General features: G+C 45.5%; 1 protein-coding gene across 13 annotated transcripts in view; it reads right to left on the bottom strand.

Annotated features, from left to right (window-relative positions):
• The window catches only part of CLEC16A (C-type lectin domain containing 16A), a 304859-nt gene extending 282314 nt beyond the window's left edge, over positions 1-22545 (bottom strand). For 5 of the 13 annotated variants that reach the window (XR_012787369.1, XM_075565357.1, XM_075565356.1 and 2 more), the window contains exons 1-3: positions 22312-22545; positions 2163-2291; positions 336-469 (exon numbers count right to left, since the gene is read on the bottom strand). Coding sequence is in view for 12 of the 13 variants with exons in the window: in XM_075565357.1 (XP_075421472.1) it covers positions 336-469; positions 2163-2291; positions 22312-22391 (343 nt within the window). In the remaining variant the exon portion in view is untranslated. The remainder of the gene's footprint in view (positions 1-335; positions 470-2162; positions 2292-22311) is intronic. The other 8 variants (XM_075565349.1, XM_075565353.1, XM_075565350.1 and 5 more) reach the window with 3 other exon arrangements.
• Positions 22546-25940: the final 3395 nt, after the last annotated feature.

Raw genomic sequence — 25940 nt, 5'->3', positions numbered from 1 at the left:
AAGGTTAGTTTCAGCGGTTCGGATCTGGGGTCAGATTTAAGGGTTTTAGCGGTAAAGGGCTTAGGGTAGGGTGTTTAGGGTAACGGTTAAGCTCCGGCAAAGCTGCCGTCGGCGACAGCTCCCAGCGGCGGGGTGAGTTGCTGCAAAGTGCCGCCGGTCATTTGGTCACGACCCAATGTCCTAGTCTGGATACCAGCTGGCCCATACATAGTTGAAACCGTGTGTTTTGTGTTTTTTTTACCCTCCTTTATAGGCCCGACTAATTTATTTATTTTTGTACATTTCATACAATGTCGTTTTTCTTCCGCTTCATCTCTAAATGAACAGGTACTTACACAAGGACGTCTCGTGACGAATATTCTCAAATAGGATGTTCAATGTCTGAAGGAGCTGAACGCAGACGTAACGTCCCGACTTCTGCCGCAGTATGTTCAAGAAGAAGACAAACATGTTCTTTTCCAGGAAAAAGCTAAAACAGGCAAAAAGGGGGGGGGGGGGGACTTAAAAACAGCTCGCAAATGAATACAAGTTTGTCAAGTGCTCATAATGATGAGAGAAATAGGTCTGATTTTTTTATATGTTCATAAACTACTGGCTTGTCAATGCTAAAATAGGAGTGATATGACGACATCAGCGGTTCAAAGGGCCCATGGGGATAGAAAAGGAAAGAAGCTCTCTTTCTTTATACAGACTCGGCTCTAAAGAAATACCTGCAAATTCCAATTAATGTTAAACAAAACCAGAAATCACGGTATATAAAATATTCCGTGCGCTACTTAAAGTCACACTAGGAAAAATATAGTATATAAAAATACTTTGAAAAAGGTCACAGGGCTTAATCTTCTTACGGCCGGGTGCCTCGGCTCTTCCAAGGTCCTGCCAGGGCATCTCCAACAACATGCAACGACAGGAAAAAGAGACACGCACGACCTTGTTTCAGAAAAGTGCAATAGATATATCTTGGGCCACAAGCCCCAATTCTCGCATACATATAAAGTAATTCAAGTGCAGATCAGAGGGTGCATAGGATAGGAGTTCTTATCATCACCGCTCTGCTGCGAATGTGCGAGGAATGTCCCGTGGGGTATAGTGCCACTGGAGCGCTGCAGCACTGCAGCTGCCGCCGACAGCGGGGCTCTCGCGTCCTCGCGTACTTCAGCACTTCCGGGTTCCTCACGTCGGCGTCTGACCTCAAGCATCAAAGATGGCAATTTGGCAAAAAATATAACTCCAGTCTCCTCAAGTATGAAGAAACAGCGCCGTCTTGCGAACCGTATGCGGTTCGCTTGTCCATTAAGCTTAGTCAGGGGCCGCCGACGCGAGGAATCCTGAAGTACGCGAGGATGTCAGGAGCCCTGCTGTTGCCGGCAGCTGCCGCGCTCCAGTGGCACTATACCCCACGGGACACCACTCACACATTGGCAACAGAGCGGTGCTTATTAGAACTCTTATCCTATGCACCCTCTGATGCTGCACTTGAATTACTTTATATTTATGTGAGAATTGGGGCTTGTTGCCCAAAATATATCTACTGCACTTTTCTGAAACAAGGTCGTACGTGTCTTTTTCTGTCATTGCATGCAGAATTCACGGTAACCTCATACACTTTAATTTACCTGAATAGGGGGCGTCACGAATGGCACACCTGAGAGCATGTGACAAGCGTATGTGACAGTGGTTAATACACACAGCTACCTAGCTCACTCACTTTTCAACCCCGCAGGGTCCCTCAAATGGAGTAATATCTACCCTCAATCTGTCACAATATAGATCATAAATCGCTGCCACCACCAAAAATGAATGGTAACTTGTATGGCTTGTAGGGTTTCAAGAAAAATATGTACTTCACGCACAAAAATCTATTGTAGGAAAATGTGTCTGAAAATGTAATCCCTCTTCAAAACGTAAAGTTCAATTAAAGCCCAAAGACAAAACTTATTAACCTTTACATTTAAATTTACAAAAATTGCAGTGTTTAAGATTACAGGGAAAAAAAGGTGCAATAAACATAAGCACAATATATGCAGACAAATTCCTAAAATAAAAAGGGTAAAGCAGGATTCCAATTCGTTACCACATATTGGATTCCTTCCAACGATAATGGCCATTTTAAAATAAGAGACTTAATGCATTATTATCAAATGTATAATAGTGTCACTTACTCAAAGACAGAGCTGTCATTTTGATCTCCCCAGATAAGAATCTCTGTGATTGAACGAATGGTCTCCACTAACAGATTACGATTATGTTCAGTAACAGTTGTGTTCTTCGTCAAAACATGATACATGTATCTAAAAACAGAGAAGAGGAGAAGTGAACATGTCAATTAAATATCAATGTGAGGGGACGATCATAGAGTGGTAACATACTGCTAGCATATTTATGAACCAAACTTGATTGATGACACATTTTATTCATTTTCATTTAACAATAAGCAAAGCGGTTTGTTTGGTTACAAAATAAATATTCTACACAGGTTCCACATAACAGTTAATATACATTATAAATGCCTTTATGATGTACCTTATATGGAACATCACAAGCCCCGGCTGCCAGAAACCCTATGGACGGACCAGGAACATTATAGGGAAATGCTGCTCTTCTTCCAGAGTTAATCAGGCTAACTGCTCCCACGGAGAGGTCAGCCCGATCAAAATGGACATGGAACGCCTCCACTTCCATCTCTGTTAGCCAGTAGGGCAATGTGATTGCTGCTGAAGTGATCACATGATTGCAAACGCCGGAGGTGTGGTGGCACTCGCAAAGCTCAGATAACCGGTATCGGAGCTTGATCTGTGTAAACTGTCATTGACGTGAATCAAAATCAACCAACCAAGCAGTGGTACCCGTTATCAGAGCTTCATGAAGCCCCCTCCAGTTTCATAATGCAGAACCAGCAATCAAACCGATGAGCCCTAAAGGGTGGAAGAGCTGCTAAACATCAAAATAATTGCGGTATAAAGGCGATTGTGATCGTCACAGTGAAAACATCTTTTCCACACACTTTTTTTTTTTTTTTGTAAGAAACTGGAGAGGAAAAAAAATGGTGGGTAAGCTGGCATATGAAAAAACACTTCTGGTGGGTTTTTTTTACTTATCAGTCAACGAACATACAGAGATGTTGTTAACTTGTGAGATCTTGACTGGTAAATACGAACGAACACCTGTTACTTCTCCCAACACATAGTAGAAAGGAACCCAAGAAATGATCCAGAACAGAACTAAAAATACATTTACTCACTAGCATGGACAGGTGACCTTTTAATAGCAATTTGGCTGACACATTGAGTGACGCTTGACGCTACGCGGTGACATCTCTGCATCCAATCGACAGTCACATCAGGTGACGTTCGACGCTACGCAATGATGTCACAAGCCCTTTAACCACCGGTCCTGCGATCAGTTACACCCCAGGCTGCATTTTGTGCGGGCGTTTTTCCTGTGACTCGCATTGCAGTGTCCGCCTGCTTAACTTAATGCTTCTATTTTGCCTCACAACGCAGCACCTTTTTTTTTGGCTTAAATTGACCTCCCCCTTGGCTGGAGTCTGGTATTTATGTTATTGGGTACGCTCATAGGCAATTGGATAAGGGAAGTACTGCGGTGGGTTAGAATCTTTGGGAACTGCGTTGAGCCAGTCTTAGTATACTCTTTATAGGCCATACCTATCTCTGTGCTCTTTGTAGATATCTGAGCTGACGCTACCCACGTGTTTGTATGCACCATGTATGGTGTCTTTTCCCATTGCTGATTTACAGTAAATGACTTACTCAGAATCACTTGGTCCAGTAGGATATATAATACCACCAATACTGGACCAAGTGTTATACTCCGCCCCACTATAGGGGGCTGTATATGAGTCAACAGCAAGTATGTGATCCAATTTCTGTCTATACCGGCAGCGCGAGAGTATTGGCTATAGCAGCTATCGCTCTTCAGACATTTACACTGTTAGACCACAAGAGGGAGCCATATCCTCTCATTTTAAGCATTACATTGGAGATTCAAAGAATATATGCAGAGATATTAAATGCAGCTGGCAATCGGGTGGCACATACTGGTTTAGCTACAGTAATTATATATTCACACTAATTAGTCACTATCACTTAGAGTAATTTATTTCACAATTGTATACACTCACCTTTACTTCACGTGCACACATGTTTATGATAAGTAGCTACTCTAGGTGTGTTCACTTGCCTAGCCAGGTATTTATAACTAGGTATATTCTTACAGTCATGAATTACAATTCTATATGGTAGGACCACTTTACCTACCGAGAGCATAAACATAGCCAGCACTATGAGCCTTGATTGTAATTCTTTTGTTTCAATATGTAAATACATTTTCTCCTATTAGTGGAGGTGGCATATACCACCTCTTACCACTTATTGTGAAAAGATTCACCTTGGAGGAGTGCATGATTCTAGTGGGATCCTCTCTCTTTTTCTGCATCATACGCCTATCCCCATGTGCACCCCCATAGGTTTAGCTGAAGCAGAAGCCCCTCTCTCTTCTACACACATTTCATACAGCTCATTCAGGCTTTGGTCCCGCTGCGTCCGGCGGCGCGCGCCACCAGCCCCTTTCCTCCAGTGTGGAGGTCCCCGCTGGCTCCTTCCGACTTGGCTGACTGCGTGCTGTGACGCATCAGCCGGCCGATGCTGCAAGCTCCTAGTAATTTGCAGCTCTGATGTGTCACATGATGCGGCAGTCAGCCAATGAGGGAAGGAGCTACGGGAGGGATGCGGCTTGGGGGGGAAGGAGCTGCGGGGGAAAAGTGTGTGTGTGTGGGGAGGGGGGTGTGGTGTGGGGGGGGGGGGACGAACGGACCCTCCGCTCAAACCACGCCCCCCCCCCAGCTCCCGTTCCCTACAGACCGCAGGTAGCGGGTCAATTGCCTCTCAGATCACCGCCTTCATGCAGTGCGGGCTGACTGAGGCAGCGGGGCCTTAGCCTCAGACGGTGCTCACTAATGTAGAAAATGACCTACATGAAACCAAATCCCATGGTTACTTTCCAAAACTAATCCTGCTCAATCTCTCTGCTCCTCAATACTAATCCTGCTCAGTCTCTCCGCTCCCCAAAACTAATCCTGCTCAATCTCTCTGCTCCTCAATACTAATCCTGCTCAGTCTCTCCGCTCCACAAAAATAATCCTGCTCAATCTCTCCGCTCCCCAAAACTAATCCTGCTCAATCTCTCTGCTCCCCAAAACTAATCCTGCTCAATCTCTCTGCTCCTCAATACTAATCCTGCTCAGTCTCTCCGCTCCCCAAAACTAATCCTGCTCAATCTCTCTGCTCCCCAATACTAATCCTGCTCAATCTCTCTGCTCCCCAATACTAATCCTGCTCAATCTCTCTGCTCCCCAATACTAATCCTGCTCAGTCTCTCCGCTCCCCAAAACTAATCCTGCTCAATCTCTCTGCTCCCCAATACTAATCCTGCTCAGTCTCTCCGCTCCCCAAAACTAATCCTGCTCAGTCTCTCCGCTCCCCAAAACTAATCCTGCTCAATCTCTCTGCTCCCCAATACTAATCCTGCTCAGTCTCTCCGCTCCCCAAAACTAATCCTGCTCAATCTCTCTGCTCCCCAATACTAATCTTGCTCAGCCTCCGCTTCCTTTGATACAGTCTTTCACCCTCCATATTCTGAACTTCTTTGGTATCCGCGAGAAAGCTCTATCCTGACACACACACACACACACACACACACACACACACACACACACACACCTTTTTTGGCCTTGGGTATCATCTCCATGCAGATATATTTATATTTATCCACCCCTACCCTTACACCTGCAATCCAGTCCAAAGTCTCTGATTGCGTCCTGGCTATATCCTAGTGCAGCTGTGTGCAAACTGGGGGGCGTGCTCCCCCACCGACTGACTGCGGGGGGTGCTTGGTTTACAGAGGTCACTCGCGCTTCCCGAAGGCACTTAAATGAAGTGCCGGGGAAGCACGAAGGCCTCTGTAAACCTCACTTACCTTGGCCCCGACGGCATCTTAGACGCGTCGCCATGGCAATGTGACGTCATGATGCCGGAGCTGAGGTAAGAGGGGGGCGCGGAGAGAGGGGAACTGCCGTCAGGGGGGCACAGGAAAAAAAAAGTTTGCACTCCCTTGTCCTAGTGCAGGGGTGCGCAAACTGAGGTGCACGCCCCCCAGGGGGGCGGGAGATTTAGCTGGGGGGGCGTGGGCGGTTGCAGAGGCCCCGCGCTCTTCCCCATGGCATTTAAATTAAATGCTGGGGGATTGCGTGAGGCCCCTGCAACACTTACTGGGATTCAGCCTGCTGTGACGCGTCGCCATGGCAACGCGGCTTCAAATGACGCCGCGGGGCCATGCGACGTGTGTGACGGGAGCTTTATGACAGGCTATTAATAATACACCAAAATATATATAACTGGGTTGAACTGGGACGAGACTTAGATATGATAAAATATAATTTATTCCTTGATAAAGGTGAACACACAAGATATACAAATAACAGGCAAAATATAGACACTTACTTAAAGATTATGACAAGAAAGCCATCAGGATACAGGATGGACCATTTCTTTCATATTTCAGTTGACATCACAGCAAGACAAGCAGATCATGAAGACCATACATGAAGATCATGAAGACCATACATGAAGACAATAGCCCTAGGCTGAGCCTGGTTCTTATACAATTATTTCCCTTTGAACACAACCTAAACCCAGCCCCTCTCATAAATCAGCGGTGACGTTGACAGTTTCTCAGAGTAAAACTCCTCCCACCCCACGACGTTTAAAAACTGCTTTTCCCTATCTAAATAACTTCATAACTTCAGTTCAGTAGTACTTACTGGCACGCGAGTACATATTAATGCATTCCGTCACGCATGACGCTCCCAATGAGACTACATATTACCGTGTAATATTAAAATTGAGAGATATTAATATCTGGCTCTTAGTATCTGTTAGATATCAAGTGTATAGAATCATTAGTTGGGGCTCGGCCCCACGAATACACATATGTAATGTTTAGCATGTTCCGCCGAGGACATCTCATAAGATTCTTATATTTACTAAGGTCACCCATTCTGATTTTCTCCTTGGGTAGCCGCACCCCTGGCCCCCATCAAAAAATCCTTTGAAGCAGGGACCCCTGGGTGGTGGACATTTGTCACCTGGTGCTAAATGTCACACCCAATGTCCCAGCCTGCGTCTAGCTTTCCCTTGGCCTGCAAATTAGGTATTAACATACTGTGCACCAAAAACCCCTTCTGCTTTTCACACCCAACTTCAATCAAGCCTTTTGAAGTCCAGATTTTCTGAAAAGACACCCCACAGTTGTATTTTCTTAAACTGTATCTTATTAACCCCTTAAGCCCCAGTGTGTGTGGTGCAGACACTGGCCCAGAATCAATACATTTTTTACAGGGGATTAAGCATTTGGATATTGAAGCGAGGTAAAAACACATTACTGGACCTCAGTCCAGTTAACCCCTTGCTTCCCAGGCGAGGGTAGAGGGTGGCCAATTGGGGTGTAACCCCTTTAATCCCGGGCCAAATTCTCTCGATCGTCACAACGTGACACGCGTCAAATGACCCCGCGGGTCACGTGACGTCACGACCCCGCAGTGTAATTTGACGCAGATACCAGGTGGGGGGGGGAGGTCGAGAGCTGACAAGGAAGACAGGGGGGCGCAGCAGGAAAAGTTTGTGCTCCCCTGTCCTAGTGGATGTCACTCCAAAACTGAACTCCTCATATTTCCCCCTAAACCTGGCCCAATATCCCCTTTTTCTATCACCGTAAACAGTTCTACCATCTATCCTGTCGCCAAAGCTTGTTGCCTGGGAGTGACATCCGACTCCACCCTTTCCTTCTCCATTCAGATTCACGGCATATCTAACACTTGCCGCTTCTTTCTATGTAATATTGCTAAGCTCCGCCCTTGCCCCTGTCAACCTACTGCAAAAACTCTAATGCATGCCCTTATCCTCTCCATCTGGATTATTGTAACAATGCCAACAGGCCTCCCTGCCTCAACTTTCTCCTTTGCAAGATATCCAAAATTCTGCAACTAGAATCATTTCACTCTCTCCCAAAACAGAGTCTGCTCCTCTCCTCATTAAATCCCTTCCCATCAAATTGCAGATCAACCACAAAGTTCTCCTCCTTACCTTCAAGAAAGGTTCTCCCCTCATCTGCTCCTTCCTACATATCAGCTTTGCTATCACCCAACGCCCCCGCTAGTCTCCTGTATTCTACCCATAACTGTCTCCTTTCCATCCCTTTCACCTCTACTGCTCTCTTGCCTTAAACCTATTTCCCTCACTGCGAATAAGTTTTATTTGGATCTTTTTGGGGTAATCAGCATGATATAATTCAGAACTAAAGAGAAATGTGACAATTACAAAGAAACGATGTCGTACTTACACTGGGAAATGATATATGAAAAAAAAAAATATATATATATATTTCAAGTTCCTGCAGGCCAGATAGAATATTGTGGGGCGCCTGTGGCCCCCGGGCCGTAGTTCGGAGACCCCTGGCCTAGCCTCATGGCTAATGTCCCACACCCACCGCACTTATTCCCTCACCTGCTGTCTGTAAATGTCCCCCTCATACCACTTAGATTGTAAGCTCTCTGGGCAGAAATTCCCCTTCCTGATCCGTATGTAGTACCAACCAATGTTTTTGCAAGACACTGCAAATTTTGATATTCCCTGTGTTACAATGTGGATATGAATCGTAGTATATTTTGTGTTTCCAAATCGTTTCTTTTAGATTTTTGGGTAGTAGAGGTTTGCGTTTAGAATTCTTACATCTAAGATATGCTTTTCCAACGCCTCTTTTACTGAAACCTCCATCAGTAAACATCGTTTCCTGTGCCTTTGCCCTTAGTGAAAAGGTTCCAACCCTTGAGCAGTTCCTCTGAAGGCAGAGCAGTTCCTCTGAAGGCAGAGCAGTTCCTCTGAAGGCAGAGCAGTTGCGGTAAACCCTTCTTTAACGGTTCTGGTTGGAAGCTACTGAAATGTGGCAAGTTAATTGTAGCCATGCTTTCCAGTTAATATCAGTCTCGATTCTCTCTCCTAGACTCACATAATATATTGTGTAACGGGAACAATGCCTGTGAGTGATGGATGTTACTTCTTATAGATGTCTTGCATTTAGTCTATATATTTACTGGTCATTTTAGTACCCGGGTATTGCGATTACTCCACGAGGATCCATTTGGTTTCCCTCAGGGTGGATTTATTGCTGCTGCACTACTTACTATATCCCATCCAATGTGTAGGGTTTGCTGCACAGTGCTGTATTTCTGATACTCATTAGCACATTTTGGCAGTTTTCTGTCTCTCTCCTTGGGATGCGCTCTCCGTTTCTCCGTTTGTTTTTTTTTGTTTTTACATATTCTTGTTATGGCTTCCAGTGTTGTGCCCCTTTTGGATATTATGTGGGTTTTTTTTATATTGTATATTGTAGCGCCCCCTTGCTTTTATATTGTATATTGCAGCGCCCCCTTTGCTTTTATATTGTATATTGTAGTGCCCCCTTTGCTTTTATATTGTATATTGTATATTGTAGTGCCCCCTTTGCTTTTATACTGTATATTGTAGTGCCCCCTTTGCTTTTATATTGTATATTGTATATTGTATATTGTAGTGCCCCCTTTGCTTTTATACTGTATATTGTAGTGCCCCCTTTGCTTTTATATTGTATATTGTATATTGTATATTGTAGTGCCCCCTTTGCTTTTATACTGTATATTGTAGTGCCCCCTTTGCTTTTATACTGTATATTGTAGTGCCCCCTTTGCTTTTATATTGTATATTGTATATTGTAGTGCCCCCTTTGCTCTTTTTTCACCGTAATGATGGTAGCTGGTGTTTTGTTTCCAAAAAAAGTAAGGCAACGAACGGGTTCCTCACTTTTTAAGTCTCTCAGTGCTAGTCCGAATGAGGAGCAATGTGCCATGCTTTCCCCAAATATGCGTTCAGTTATTCCTACATAATACCTATTACAGGGGTAAATAATAAAGTACACAACATACGGACTCAAATAGGTCCAATGTTTCTTAATCAGAATCTTAGAGCATTTATGTGGATGCTTAAAAGTCATCCCCGTGACCATAAACAGGCCAGTAGCGCAGTTCCTAAATATACAGCAACCTGGCTTAGGCCTCAATTATACCAAAAACTGCAGCGCTGCAAAGCGATCCGGTGACGTCGCGTGCATTAACAACAGATGAAACAAAACCAAGCAGAGTGCACATGCCAAGAGCGACGTAAGCGGCGCTACGTACTGCAGAGCGTTTGTCTCGAGGAGATTTGAGATTGTTTTTTTCCACACTACGGCCGCATCACATGATTTGCACGGCCAATCACAGCACATCTTCCAACAAACCAGGAAGTGAAGAACTGGTCATGTCTCCCTGCAGTCGCGCTACAAATCCCTTCTGCGTGTGCACTTGTAGCACGGCTACGATGGCGGCACCGGATCGCTCTGCAGCCCGGAAAGGCCGACTTTCAACAAGTCACCCTACACATGTATTTCCCGTCAGTAACAAAACATTGCTTTATTTTAGAGTATCGTTGGTAGGCAGGTTTCCCAGGGGAAATGATCAAACTGTTCACAAACAGTATTACGGATCAAATTAGATCCTGTAGTAAAAGAAGTATAATTACCTAAAGAGAAACCCTTCCCTATGTGGTACAGGCTGCTTGTTTCATGTCATAGGGCAGGGGTGCGCAAAGTGGGGGGCGCGGCTGTTAGAGGCCCTTCGCTTCTCCGAAGGCATTCAAATAAATGCTGGGGATTGCGAGAGGCCTCTGTAACTTTTCACTTACCTGGAGTTCCAGTGACGCGTCTCCATGGTAACTGGCGTCAAATGACGCCACGTGGGTCATGTGACATCACGTTGCCAACGTCACAGGACCCCCGCGGCATCATTTGACGCCGGAGCCGTGCAGGTAGGGGGGCGCAAGCCGGAGGGGAGAGGAGACAGGGGGGCGCATGGAGGCAAATTTGCGCATCCCTGTCATAGAGCATAGACTTACAATACTGTTCTATATTTCTCTCAAGGTCATATACTCTTTCCAAAAAGGGTTTCCCAATAGCAGTGATTTCAGATTGGAATTTGAAGGAGAGAAGAAGGAGAGAAGAAGGAGATTCATTTCAGCTCCAGGGCCATCCCTGCAGCCAGGGAAACAGTGTGCCTAATGAAATGGCAACGTTTTAACTGTCTCGCGTCACACGGGCCAATAAAAAGCCATGAGATTATCCCTTGCCGCTGAGCGCGCTTGGCACGTTTACTTCAGTGAATGTTAATCTGCTCGGCCACACTCACTCGGTGCGCTCCTGCACAGGCACGTACGCTCTCCCAAGCTCGGCGCTTGGGAGACAAAGAAAATAGATTTTGAAGCGCGCTCAGCAGCAGTCAATGCACACAGCCACACACACACAAATAGCCCCGATCCATGCCCCCCCCACTCGCGCAGGCAAAATTATTGCAGGACAGCGAGCGCTCATGCTTGGAGAGTTGGTGATGTCACCACTCAAGCATGAGCGCGCTCAGCGGCAGCGTGGCCGCAGCCTTAAGCTGCATCCATAGCACAGGAAGCCGTGCTGAGCCGTGGACGCTCCGCGCTGAGCCCCTGCATCCTCAATGAGGATGCCTTGAGAGGGGGCCACGCGAGCGTCCGCAGGTGTGCTGACGCATTGGATTTTTCAGCCGACAGGCGAAGCTGTTTTTCAGAGCGCTGTCGGCTGAAAACATCCAATCAGCGCGAGGCAGTGTCAACGTCACGGCGCCGTGACGTCGGTGCGTTGCGGGCGATTGGCCCAGCGACGTCACTGCCCCGCCTCCCGATCGCGCCCGCTGGCTCGCCAGCATGTGCATGAAATCGCACAGATTTCAGCAGGCGAGCGTCAGCGTGCCTCAGCACTGCTACCCCCTCTATGGACGTGGCCTAAGGCCATGCTTATTGTCCCAGCGACGTGAAGTCAAAACAAATGTATCGACTCTGTTGCGTGCGCTTATAGTAAGAGCGATGCAACGGCTTGGTCGCGATCGCTGGAAGTCACTTCAATTTTATTTTTTTAGCGACCGCAACGTGATGTCAGCATCGCTGGCACTATAAGCGCGGCCTTAAACAGCAAAGATACTGGCACTGCTGCAGAGGTAAGTATCTCTGGAAGCAGAAGATTCCCAGAGCCCCCTGCTTCAATCCTAACATAAAAAAGGCTAAGCAACCTGAAGCAGAAACGGTGAGGCAAAGGAGCACAGCATAGCATGCATCCGTGAAGCAGAAATGGTGAGGCAAAGGAGCACAGCATAGCATGCATCCGTGAGGTAGAAATTAATTCAGGGCAACTCCATGTTAAAGGGTATTTAATCTGTATACCATGATACAGAGAGAGCTAACGCACCAACGCGTTTCATCCCATAGGGACTTTATGGACTGCTATATACCATGATGGGTTCCTGTCTGGCCGTCTCTATATAAACTTTTATATACTTCATGTTACACATCTATATTTGAGCACCAAACACCTATACATCCTCTATATGCAACTTGAAGAGCTGCATTAACATGCTCACTCCCGAATCTGTGTACCCTAAGAATCTGGAAATAAGGTAGGCTAAAATACGGACGGGTGAAAAAAATGGAGATTGCTTCCGAGGTTCACAGCACCTTCACTCAGCCAGTTGTATGAATATAAAAAACTTTATTAGTAACCAGCAATGTATAACAGCATGAACACTCTTACGCGTTTCGTCCAAGCCAGGACTTTTTCAAAAACTTTTTGAAAATGTCCTGGCTTGGACGAAACGCGTAAGAGTGTTCATGCTGTTGTACATTGCTGGTTACTAATAAAGTTTTTTATATTCAAACAACTGGCTGAGTGAAGGTGCTGTGAACCTCGGAAGCAATCTCCATTTTTTTCACCTGTGACGTCATATCCGGTTGGGGCACGCAGACGCCAGCAAGCAGAATCCCAGCACACAGAGCCTCCAGGATCAAGCTTGCAGCCGCAAACAGGAACGGCTTTCAAGGGACCTCCACGCGATACACAGGGGAGACAGGTGAGGATATTTTGGTAGCCGGGCCGTGATTTACTTGGGGGCGCCCCCTTGGGAGGTGTCCCCTTGTACCTCTAACCGGTTTTCCAGTACCCCACTCCCCTTGTTAGTATCGGAGATACCCCAATATTACCTTATTACCTGCATCACCTGTATACCGGCGTCAAACCTTCTTTCCTAAAACACACTCCATAGTGCCTGGTAGTGGCCTCGATAATTGGGGTTACCCTATTTTTCCATTAAAATACGGACGGGCAGGCTGAATTTGCTTGGCAAACAGTAATGTATTCCGATCTGTTGGTTACCTGAAAATATGTTGATCCCCATACGATCACCAAAATTATAGATTGTTATAATCGAAAAAATTGATAGTCCCCCGGTCATAAAAGTCAGTGTGTGAGCTTGAAGGGAGATGATTCATACGATCAATCACTTCAATTGTAATCTCTTCGGGCAGGAACTCCTTTTCCTTTAGGCCGCGCTCACACAGGGGGCTTCGCGACGCTGCGTGTGCGCGCCACCGTCTGCTGGGCGATGTGTGATCATCCCCAGCAGACGGAATGATACGACATCCAGGAAGTGTGAGAGCGAGGGGGGGGGGGGGAGAGCGGGGGTGGAGGGCTGTGTCACGGGCGGCTTTGCGATGCATCATATGACTGAATGTCAAAATCACAGAAACGATTGTTTGAACAATTCTAGAAGGGTCATTGAAAATGTACTGGTTTCTCATTACCTATAAAACATAAAAGAAAAGCATAAATCGTGTGTGTGTGTCTATGAGCTTGTGTGTCTAAAGAGTCAATCATCTTCTATTCCACACTGGGCAGGAGCAGGGAGCTGCCGAGTCTCTGGTCAATTTCAGCAGCCAATCAATGAAAACGTCTGGGCATTGATTGGCTGCTGAAATTGACGTCACGCTGCTGCAGCCGGAGATCACAGATTGAAAAGACACCCGCGACTGCAGCAGCGTCAACGCCGCACTTTGCAGCCAATGGTAGTTTCAATACTTAACACTACCATTGGCCGCCAGGAGTCTGTCGCGAACACACACACGTCGTGTAGTGTGCTGTGTGAGCGGGGCCTTAGGTCTGAAGCGCTTAGTCCCATTGCGTGCATTATAAAGCGCTATGTACCTTCATGGCGCTATATAAAGATATACATACATCAGTCACTGTCTCCTTTCCGAATTAAAAAAAAAAAAAAAATACTGTTTATGCAGCGATAAAAGATGAGTCACGAATGTCAGGATTACAAATAATACAATTAAAAAAAGGTGTAGGATCTCAAAACGGAAAAAAAAAAGAGAAGGTGCTGGCATACACCAAGGCCGTACTGGACCATATAGTTGTACACATGTGGTAATGTTGATCTCCAAACCTAAAATAATTGCGTCATTTTGTAGGACAATCGCCCCTCGTTTATCCGAGACACGGAATAAAAGGTATGTGTTGGATGCAGGCGTTTGTCATTCAAGCAGGACAGAACGAACTGATAAACCAAAGGAACACATGCTGTGATCAATGGATTAGTGTTAATTGGATCACAATTGTTTTTGTCTTAAATCTAATTGGGGAGGTTTGTCTTTAAATAAATCTGCTATCTTTAAAATGTCTTTGTATTTAGAATTTCCATTGAAAGGGCAATAGAGAACAAGATGGTACAAATGACAATTCTTTTCTCTGATTTCCAAGTAATTAAAAGGACATATGAAGATAGGCTCCTGATCAGGCAGCCAGAAAAACAGGGTGGTTTTGTGACCTATCGGTCTGTCCTTGACTGATTTGGGAACGGCGTCTTTTACAGGAGTTTTTTTTTTCCCTAACATGTTATCCCTAAAACAGCACTGGATGTAGATACAGCCCCAGGGGCTCAGTAGGGGAATCTGTCACTGATGGACTAGAGCTGTGAGACGTCTTTAGGTGGGAGCCTTATTGTTCTATAGTGAGTGCTGGGTGGAGTGGAACTAAAAGCAAAGTTATTGGTGTAACGTGTATGTATGTCTTTATATAACGCCATTAATGTACATAGCGCTTCACAGCAGTAATACACGTGACAATCATATTGTATTGTATGTCTTTATTTATATAGCGCCATTAGTGTACATAGCGCTTCACAGTAGTAATACATGTGGTAATCAAATAAATAACAGATAATATAAATAACAGATCATGGGAATAAGTGCTTCAGACGAAAGTAACATTTAGGAAAAGGAGTCCCTGCTCCGAAGAAGAATTGGTTGGAAGAATGTACAGAGACAGTAGGAGGGCGTTCTGCTAAGTGCGTCTGCAAGGGGCCAAGGTTTATGTATGAGGTGTATAGTATCAGCCATGGAGCTACTCATATCCTTCATTAAGGAGATGTGTTTTAAGGTGGGTTTTAAAGGTGGATATGTGTTTTAAGGTGGGTTTTAAAGGTGGATAGAGAGGGTGCTAGTCGGATATTGAGGGGAAGGGCATTCCAGAGGTGTGGGGCAGTCAGTGAGCAGGGTTTAAGGCGGGAGAGGGCTTTGGATACAAAAAGGGGTAGAGAGAAGACATCCTTGAGCAGAACGCAAGAGTCAGGATGGTGCATAGCGAGAAATTAGGGCTGAAGGAGGGGCAGAAGAGTGTAAGGCTAAGGCCCCGGTAACTCAGCTGCAACGCGCGCCCGCGAGATTGGCGGCGCGTGCAGCCAATTCCCCGGTCTGCAGCTCACTGCAGGAAGAGAGAAGGGGGGGGGCGGGGCGGGGGGCGTGACGGGGCGCGGCCATGACGTCACCCGGCAGGTTCGTCCTCATTGGCTGAACCGTCGGGGGGCGTGCCTTATCGCTCATCGCGAGTCCTGCTCTCAATTCTATTGAGAGCAGGAGCAACTATCGCCCCAGCGCTGCGGCCCCCCCTCGCAGCGGGCCCGGCGCCATTGAGGGGAGGGCTCTCGTCCGTGCAGTAGGCAGCGGGGGCAAGGCCTAAAGCTTTAAAAGTGAGAATTGAGTGTGTGATAAGGAATTTTGTAGGAAGCCAAGAGAGGAATTTGAGCAGGGGAAACGCCGAGACAGATTTAGGAAAGTGTAGAGTGATTCTGGCAGCAGCGTTTAGGATAGATTGTAGGGGAGACAGGTGAGAGGCAGGAAGGCCGGACAGCAGGAGGTTACAGTAATCGAGACGGGAGAGAATGAGGGCCTGAGTCAGAGTTTTAGCAGTCAAACAAAATCTTTGTAATATTGTGAAGGAAAAAGCAACAGGTTTTAGATACCTTTTGAATGTGAGAGGATACAAAAGAATGCAGGAAGAGGCAGAGCACAACTCAAGGCATCCAAACTTAAGAAAAAAAGTCATGAGGGAAAGTGCGTTTTCCATAGAAAAATATATTTAATTATTGGTCATAGGATGAAAAATAGCAATAGTGTTGCCCTACCAACGCGTTTCTCGCTAAAAGAAGCGCTTTCTCAAGGTATATATTTACTGTCATTTTAGTACATTACGTACTAGCTAGGGTGATTCAATTGCTTTGGTTTCTGGATAGATTGTGTATCATACCTACATCTTCATTATTTGTTGGTTGACCAACCAGGATGCCACACCCAGGGCCCGTCTTTGTATAGCAATATATTATCCAGGGTTCACCTCAAGAGTATCCATTTACATATATTATATTTGTTTTGTATATGGTCTTTAGCATTACGCATCTATTTTTTTATCAGTGAATGTGAGAGGAGAATGTAAGAGAGGAGTTGAGTCTGACCCCTGGGTAACGTGCTTGTGCTACGTATGTGTATAAGCCAACGGTAAACACCTCAGCCAGCAGTAATTTTGTAAAATTTCTCTTTTTTATACTTCAGAAGGTTGTCACAGTATCGGTTGATCTAAGATTTAAGTCTGGTAAGGCAACGTCCATGGTATGGGAGACCGCGCGGGGGCGTGATCAGATTGCCTTAAGGCATTGATTGCGCCAATAGACCGTGCGGGCGGAGGCAGGAGGGGGCGCGCATTGCACAAGAAATCAGTTGAAACGGATTTCTTGGCGCGACATGCAGGTCACGTGAGCGGTTCGCCCAATGAGGGCGAACCGGCTTCGTGACACCCCTAGGAATGCCCCCCAAGGCCCGTCCACCATGGATAGGGAAAGCACCCGCTTCACGCGGCTGACTTCACAGCCTCCAGCCGGCGAAAGCACCATGGCCCGGGCCTAAGCCAGTCTTGAGAAGAATCTTGTCCAACTACTAAATTTGCAGCTCTCAAATTGTGTAATCTCATATCCATCTAGATGGCGCTCTACTTCCTTAACAGCCCAAAATACTAAGTCTAAAGAGCATTTGTTCAATATAGCACACCATCCAGAATCCAGTATTCGTTTTACCAAAAGTAGATATATTATGGCTACGGAACCCAGGGGGATAGGACGTGCATCTACACTGTATTTCTCTATTTAAAAGGATTTCGTGGAAGAGATCTGTCAGTAAGAAATATATACATACACAAAAATTACACAGCTTCAGACTTTAAAGGATCAGTCCACGAATATTTTTCTTACCTTCGCCTTTGTCAGGCACTGCGGTTCTCTCTCAAGCCCGACACTACAACAGGTGCGGGTGGCCAATTTCAGTCCTCAAGGGCCACCAACAGGTCAGGTTCTCAGGATATCCCTGCATCAGCACAGGGGGCTCAGTCAATGACTGAGTCACAGATTGCGTCAACTATGCTGAAACAGGGATATCTTGAAAACCTTTCCTGTTGAGACCTGGAATTGTCCACTAATGCTCTACAAGACAACAACATGTAGTGCAGGGGAGCGAAAACTTTCTCCCATGCACCCCCTGCCGGCTGTCCTGCACTCCACGCGACACCCTCCCGCCCCCTTACTGTGGTTCCCGGCGTCGGTCGTCATAACGTCACGTTGTCATAGCAACTGGACGTCACATGACCTCGCGGCATCATTTGATACCACGTTGCCATGGTGACGCGTCTCCAGATCCCGGCTGAACCACGGTAAGGTTTACAGAGGCATTCGCTGCTTCCCCGGCACTTAATTTAAGGGCCTTCGGGAAGCGCGCAGGGCCTCTGTAAACCCTGCGCCCCCCTGATGTATTGCATGCAGTTGTATAGCGGGAGTCGGGCATTGTCTTTGGCTGGAAACCGGATGCACATTCAGAGCAGAACTTGGCATTGCCACCGCAAAGGTGGCGAAATATCTGAGCAGCTTTCCCTGACAACAGCCAGACATCAGATGTTGCTCTGCTCCCCAATGTGATGCCATTATACTTCATTGTTATTGTTTATTTCCCCGTCTACTTCATCATTGACGGATCTACGGAATCCCCATAGAAACACCTGGAAAATCTCAGGTCCTGAAAAAGTACGCTTGTAATCTAACGGAACCCATCTGTCGTCAAGAAGCAATTTGGCTGTCGAGGTAAGCTTCATTTCAGCAGCAAAAAGAAAGGCGTGACATCACTAGGAGTTGCGATTTTCTACTGGTGACGCTGAGGCCACCTGATTATTATTATTATACAATATTAGCTTATTAATTTGCAGGTATTAAACTAGATACAATTATGCATTATGGATTCCGGAAAGGCGTATTTATTCATTTAAAAGATTTGTGACTTTTAAGAGCACGGGCTCTTAACCTGTTGTACCTCAATCACCCCAAAGGGACCATCAAGGTCCCCAATCACCACATACTGTACCAATAATGTTATATATATGACGTACTGGTACCATTTCAATATTTTTATTTCATATGAATGACAGAGTGCAAACCGTGCCAGTAGCTCGACTGAAACGTTTAGTATATGGCCCTTGTATGTGTAACAAAAACAGAGACAGAAAATAATGGGTGGATCCCTATCGACAACGCATTTCTGTGGTGGCAGATAAAGAAGCTGTCACACAATGTATCAGCCACGTGTTATTTTCAACAGAATAAAAGTAATACCACGTTACAAACGAAGAATGGAAACAAATGTTTGATGTGTTGAGCTTAGATCGTTAATATTCAATAAATTTAATTTTTTGAAAATCCCAGCACCTTCTCAATCAACCCCTGAACCCCCTTCCATCACCACGGTTAAGAACCCCAGTTGTAGTGGTTGTTGAAGTTGAGATCTTAAATAGGGTGATACTGCTGAAGCCCAAACAAGGTACAATGTCTGTAAAAATGTAAGCGAGATGAAAATGAGGGTTAGCCGAGGTGGGTGTATAGCTACAGGCATAGATTTCATTGCTTTATTTTGATAGTAAAACACTTTGCAATTGAATTGTGTGCTTGAACTGTAATTAGATGGGATTGCAGGAAAATATATCAAAATGCTGATGTAATCAAAGCCATGCTGAACATACCATGTCATAGGCTTGGTTAACACAAAGCAATGACCACCCATTGGGACTAGTGATACATCCATAATTAAACACACTTTTGTCAACCAGTTATTTTATGAGCTGCCACTACACAGGTGAAGGGATTGAGAAAGCAAATGCTAAATATTCAAGAACCACAAATTAGAAAAGGCTGATTACAAACACTACAGTCTTTGTATTACAACTTGAAAGGAGATAAAAAACAATATGTTATACCCTTGAACATTCCTGCAGCAGTTTATCAGAAATAGGAAATATTACATATTGGCAAATAGTCAATGGTGAGTGGCTTTATCTTAACAAAATAACATTGCGAGTGGCCATAGAGGACCAAGAGGAATATCTGCATGTTGTATTTTCAGATACAAATAACGGAAACATAAATTAAACATTCTGTCCACGAAGGTCCCCACGGAACACTTTGCACTTAATGTTCAACGTTAAAGGTCAAACATACAAATAAATGAGACAAAATAAAAACACAATGGCCATCAAGAGATACGAAGCAGGTTTAATCTATTCTGCATTCCTGTAAGATCTGTGCTTTACTTTTCAAATTGGAACACTCATTTGTTTTAGGATTCGGGTTCCCTGATGTTCTTAAGGACTGTTAAAATGTAGCTTCTGTAGATCTGTTGCAGGTAATACTTTCTACTAGACCAGAGGTCGGCAACCTGCGGCTCTTTCTGCTCCTACTTGTGGCTCCCTGCAGGTCGCAGACCCACATCTGCTGCCTCTCTCCCTCACTATCCTTGCGGTGGGCGCTGACCTGGCCTCTTGTTGCCGCAAGACCCGGCGTCTCCCCAGCAGCTTGCCTGCCTCTCTCCTGTACTGTCCCACGCCGGGCTCTTATGCTGGTGCGCGCCAGAAGTGCGTGTCGCAACTTCTGGCGCAAGCCAACATCACAGAGGCCGGCGTGGGACACTACAGGAGAGGCAGGCAAGCAGCTGGGGATTTTGGGGAGGGTCATGAATGTATGTATGTATGAAGTATTTGAAAATGACACTGTTCTGCACAGAACAATGAAAACAAACTAATTTAATTTTATTCCCCCACATATTTTGTCATGTTAATGCTTATACAGTAAATACTTAGTGTGTACAGTGTATGTGTTTGTGGGGGTGTAATATTCATGCATGTGCTCCGGCTCTCGGAATATTTTGGAGAAAGACTTTTTTTTATAAAATGACTTCTTCCTAGAGAGGTTGCAGACCCTTGGGCTAGACCAACATCAAAGGTCTTCATAGATATAGTTAGTGTACAGACCTTTGAACTCTCACAGATCTCTTCCTCATCTATTGACAGTACAAATGATTAAGACATCTGTGATGTTTCAAAACGTCTGCACATGATCATTTCACCTATGGCGAACTCTTAAGTTGGTCCATGAAAATGCATCACAGCCAACAAGAAATGTACATATGACTGACCAATAGGCCTACTAGAACTTTGAACCGAGTGTCTATGAAAACAAGTAATTAGCCCAATGGATGACCACAAGACAACATGAGAAGGTGCTTTGGAAGGTATTCTTCAGGCCAATGACCACCCAACAGTTGGGTCAGCAAGACAGCAACATCCCAATGAACAGGTTTGAAAACTATTATTAGGAGCAGCCATTGAAGTTTGTACGTTATCAAGACAGTATTCAGACTTTAAGTTAACATCAAGGCCTTGTAAGCCATCGATACAGGCAACAAATAAATTAAAAAATAATAGGTACTCCAGGACAGCATAACGTGTTTACATCTGTCCTCCCACCAGAAGCTGGATAGCGACAAATCCAGTAACAAACTCCAGTACCAAGTAGAATATTTAGAATGTTTATTTGTACATCAAATGTATTTATATTTTGTGCTCGAGTATGTTTTGTTTCAGAGTAAACGAGTCTCAATTAGTAACGAGACGTCACTATTAATCAGAATAAGGACCACCAAGCAGTTGAGTTAACCTGTTATGACACTATGGTACCAGTCAACTTTTTTTCAATCAACCAGTTTTTAGACATCTCAGTATAATTAGACATTGCCTTATTTACCATCTTTTAGCTTTAAACAAGATTGTTGGAGGGGGGGTAGTTGAATAACTTACTAAGTAATATTACACTCACATGGTCAAGTTATCAATTGGGGAGGGAAATGTCATACCGGCAATAGGTTATTGTAATATTAATTAAGACCACTTTTATTCTCCCGTTACTTGGTGGTAATATTTTCTACATTATATAGGACAGCAGCTACAAAAAAAAGGAGTTTGGTTACCATTACGATGATGAAAGACAGACCTAATCATCAGGAATACTGTGTCACAAATTGCGCTACAACTCGCCACTGCAATTGCGATGATGGGTTTGAAACCTAGAAGTCAGGATTATGGTCACCAAGAGGTTGGGTTACCTCCCAGTCATATGAGAGCCATTACGTGCGAGAGATGCTCTTATCCGGTAACACTAGTGTCCTAATTGTAACCCAACTCGTGTGTGTGGGTGATATATATATATATATATATATATATATATATAGAGAGAGAGAGAGAGAGAGAGAGATATTATACACACACATATACATGCAGACACACACCATGCATTATAACTAGAAGATTACCACAAACAAGTCCTTGTTACAGATATATACACACATACACACCACAAACAAGTCCTTGTTACAGATATATACACACATACACACCACAAACAAGTCCCTGTTACAGATATATAGATATATACACACATACCACAAACAAGTCTTTATTGCAGCATAGTATATATGATGTATTTTTTTTAAAATAGGAAATGACAAACTCCCGCACAAAGCATACCCAGGGAGACTCGACCGGCCACGGTCCCCAGCCCCCGCCACACACGGACCCTCACTCCCATCACTGTACAGTACGTTCCCAGCGAACACTTACTTTAACCGGTCCAAGTAGTGAATGCTGCGGGAGGACCGGCCGGAGCCGCCGCTCACCCAGCTTCTGGACCTGCCGAACATGTCTCAGGACTTCCGCTCACCCCCGGTCAGTTCATCCCCCGCAGCTCGAGCCCTCCTCCCCCGCACCGGCCAGAACACCGTCACAAACAACAACACCGCCAGCGAGAAGCACCGAGAGCGCTGCTCTACGGAAGGGGAATGCTGGGGGATGTAGTTCTTCCCACGGCGTAAAGGGGATCACACATTAAGCGCTCGTCGTGCCGGCGTAAACTACATGCCCCGGCATGCAACGCGGAGGGAACGCGACGCTTCAGCCATAGTGACGTCATAGTGATCGCTTCCTTCCGAGCGGAGGCTGGGGGGGGGGGTGGGAGCTGGTGCGCCCCCCAGTGGTGGGACTGGGTTATATATATCAAATAACAACTATTAATGATATATAATGTTTACTTATTGTGTATGCCCATTGGTCTTTGTTTTATGTCTTATGTTTTTTTTAGTCAATAAACTTTATATATATTTAAAAAATATATAATCAAAAATGAATAGTCGATACCGTTCTGTGGCAAACAAAATGCTTTTATTTATGAGAGCTTCCGGCGATGTTACATTGAATAAAGCAGGCAAGGGGTTTACTCATAAACAGTGCATCTTGGAATGTGACTAGAGCCCATCCCTCCCCCTGTGCAGTGTGCGATTTATAACTACAGGTGTTAAAGTGTGTGTGTGAGTCACAGCACTTTACACAAGGTGTGTGTGGAGTGGGAGTGTATATCAATGGTGTGGGTAAGTGTGGAAATGTGAGAGGGTGTTGCATTACTAAAAGTGTGTGTACATATTATGTATATCTTTGATATATATATATATATATATATATATATATATATATATATATTTTTTTTCCTGGACTTTGGCCTGGTAAATATGTTATATATAACTCAAAATCTGTTTGTCTGTGGGTTTGTGCGCGCTCTCATTGGCTGCCATTGGCTATCAAGCTCTCCCATTGGCTGACTGTGGGGCGGGGCTTGGCTGTCATTGGCTCTCATTGCCTAACTACAGTGCGGGCCTTGGCTCTCATTGGCTCTCACGGTCTCTGAGTGCAAGGCAAGGTGATGTCACACACGTTCGGAGCTGGGGGGGAACCAGAGCCAGACGCCGCGCAACCCTCCCATCCGCCACCGCAATTAACAGCCCGCCCCACAGTAAGTCACCTGCCGCCAACCAACCAGCCCACCCCCCTCACCAACCGCCGACACACCCTCCCACCTGCACCCCGCCTGAGCCGGCGCCAACAAAACCTCCCGCCTGCCCCCCCAATGAGACAACGCCGACGAACAACCCAAACCACCCGCACCCACACTGAGCCGCCGTCCACCGTTGTTAACGGGGGGGAACAGAGCTGTGATGGGGGGGGGGAATCGGAGATGTGAAGGGGGGGGAACGGAGCTGTGACCGACGGGGGGGGGGGGGGGGAAAGCTGTGAAGGCTGGGGGGAAGGCTGGGGGGAACGGAGCAGTGAAGGTGGGGGGGGACCGGAGGCGTGAACGGGTGGGGGGGGGGGGGATGGAGCTGTGAACGGGGGAGGGGACCGCAGTTGTGAACCGGGGGGGGGGGGGGACCGGAGCTGTGAAGGGAGGGGGGCCACATTCATGTGCAGGGGGGGGGACCGGAGTGCTGTGAACGGGGGAGAAAGAGAGAGGGAAGAAGAGAGGGGAAGGGGGAGAGAGAGAGAGAGAGGGGGCAGCGGAGAGAGAGAGGGGGAGCGGAGAGAGAGGGGGGAGCGGAGAGAGAGGGGGGAGCGAAAACAGAGGGTGAGCGGGAAAATTAAATCCCGGGCAACGCCGGGTATATCAGCTAGTATATATATAGATCATAAATGTTATGGATCACATACAAAGGTCAAGGAGTGACAAGTTATTATGTGTTACTTAAGTAAAGTGGCTTTGCACTTACAGCCTGCCCTATGTCCCTAATGGCTCCTATGCAATGAGATATGACGCCACCTTCCCCTTGCTTGGGAAGATGGAAGTCCAATTTATTCGAATAGAGCTGAACTAAGCAAGTAAAGGCAGCTTGAAAGGTTCAGGCAAAGCAGCATTTTTTATGTTGCAATAGGTTTTAAGCAAAGGGTTCTCCAGAGCTGAACCGTGTTAAATTCAGCTCCGGGAACCCCCTGTTTCCCGAGATACCTCCATGGGGGGGTCCCGGTATCTCTCAAGTTTAAATGTCCGGGTCACACGGGCCAATAGGAAGCCGCAAGGGATGATGTCACGGCTTCCTAAGCCACCATTACAAGAACCCAAACATAAATAAAGACATACAATACAATACAGTAGGAGCGGCTACCAGCACCCCCTACGGAGGTAAGTACCTCGAGAAGCAGGGGGGTCCTCTGAGCTTAAATCAACGTGGTTCAGCTCTGGAAACTTCAATACTATTACAAAAATATATATATATTATTAAATGCCTTTAAGGCATATTGAATAGGAGCAATTGAGTACCTGCACTTACTGTAAGAGATATCTTCTTGCCATTTCCAAAGCGGATTTTTTTTTTTTAAATCTGATACTTCGCTTAGGAGAAATGTGTTGGAAATATTGAGGTTAAAATGGAGTTCTCCCCGGAGCCCGTTGCCATCTAAGATTATGAACATGGTGTTATAGAAAACATTTTTTTTTAATAGTAGGACACTGGGGGCAAGAAATAAAAATATTATGCAATAAACTCATTTAGACATCCAGAGGGGGTAGCTCAATCAAAAAGGCCACAAGAAAACATAGCTGTCAAACCTATCACTGCGGGTCTCACTGATTTGGAGTCAAAGGACTCTGATGAAAATCCGTAATTCTCCTTCAAAATTATTTTTTTTGCCCACAATTCCCAAATGTCACTGAATTTGGTCTGCAACAGCCCTGCTATCCCACAGCCCTTTAAATAACCCACTGAAGGGCTACTTGTGAGAGGGTCACCACACACCACCAATCATTCAAATGAACCAAAGTAAAAAGTCCTTTGTATATAATTAAGCAATAGGGACAATTTCTCCCCATCCCCATTAAAGAAGTTACCCTCCCCATATTCTATAAGAGTTTCACCCATATGTGAGTATCCCCCCTCCCCCTCTCCTCGAGCATGTTCAGCTCTTTTAAAAAAAATGTTTAAAACATTAGGTATAGAGTATAGGCAGCACTCAATGTGATTCTTTATATAGGAAACGGTGGTGCAACGGTAACAAGAGAGGGGCCCTAATAAAACCCTCAAAAATATCCACACACAAAACAACTATGATCCCAGCACTCAAGGGTAAAATCATTATTTACTGTTGAGTGCTGGGAACCTAGTTGGGTTTAGTGTTAAAAATCATGATTTTATTTATCTCTAGAACAGTGTTTTTTAACCTTGGGTTCCCCAGCCACCCCTAAAGTGTTCCTTGCAATTTTCTGGTCATTTGAAAATTGCATAAAATACAGAATAATTTACACTGCATCTGATCTCAGACGCGCTATTAGAGAGGGTTGGGGTTCCTTACAATGCATCTGATCTCAGACGCGCTATTAGAGAGGGTTGGGGTTCCTTACAATGCATCTGATCTCAGACGCGCTATTAGAG

This window comes from Ascaphus truei, chromosome 11, assembly GCF_040206685.1.
Source record: "Ascaphus truei isolate aAscTru1 chromosome 11, aAscTru1.hap1, whole genome shotgun sequence".
In the NCBI taxonomy this organism is placed as follows: Eukaryota; Metazoa; Chordata; class Amphibia; order Anura; family Ascaphidae; genus Ascaphus; species Ascaphus truei.
This window is presented reverse-complemented; position numbering and strand designations above follow the sequence as displayed.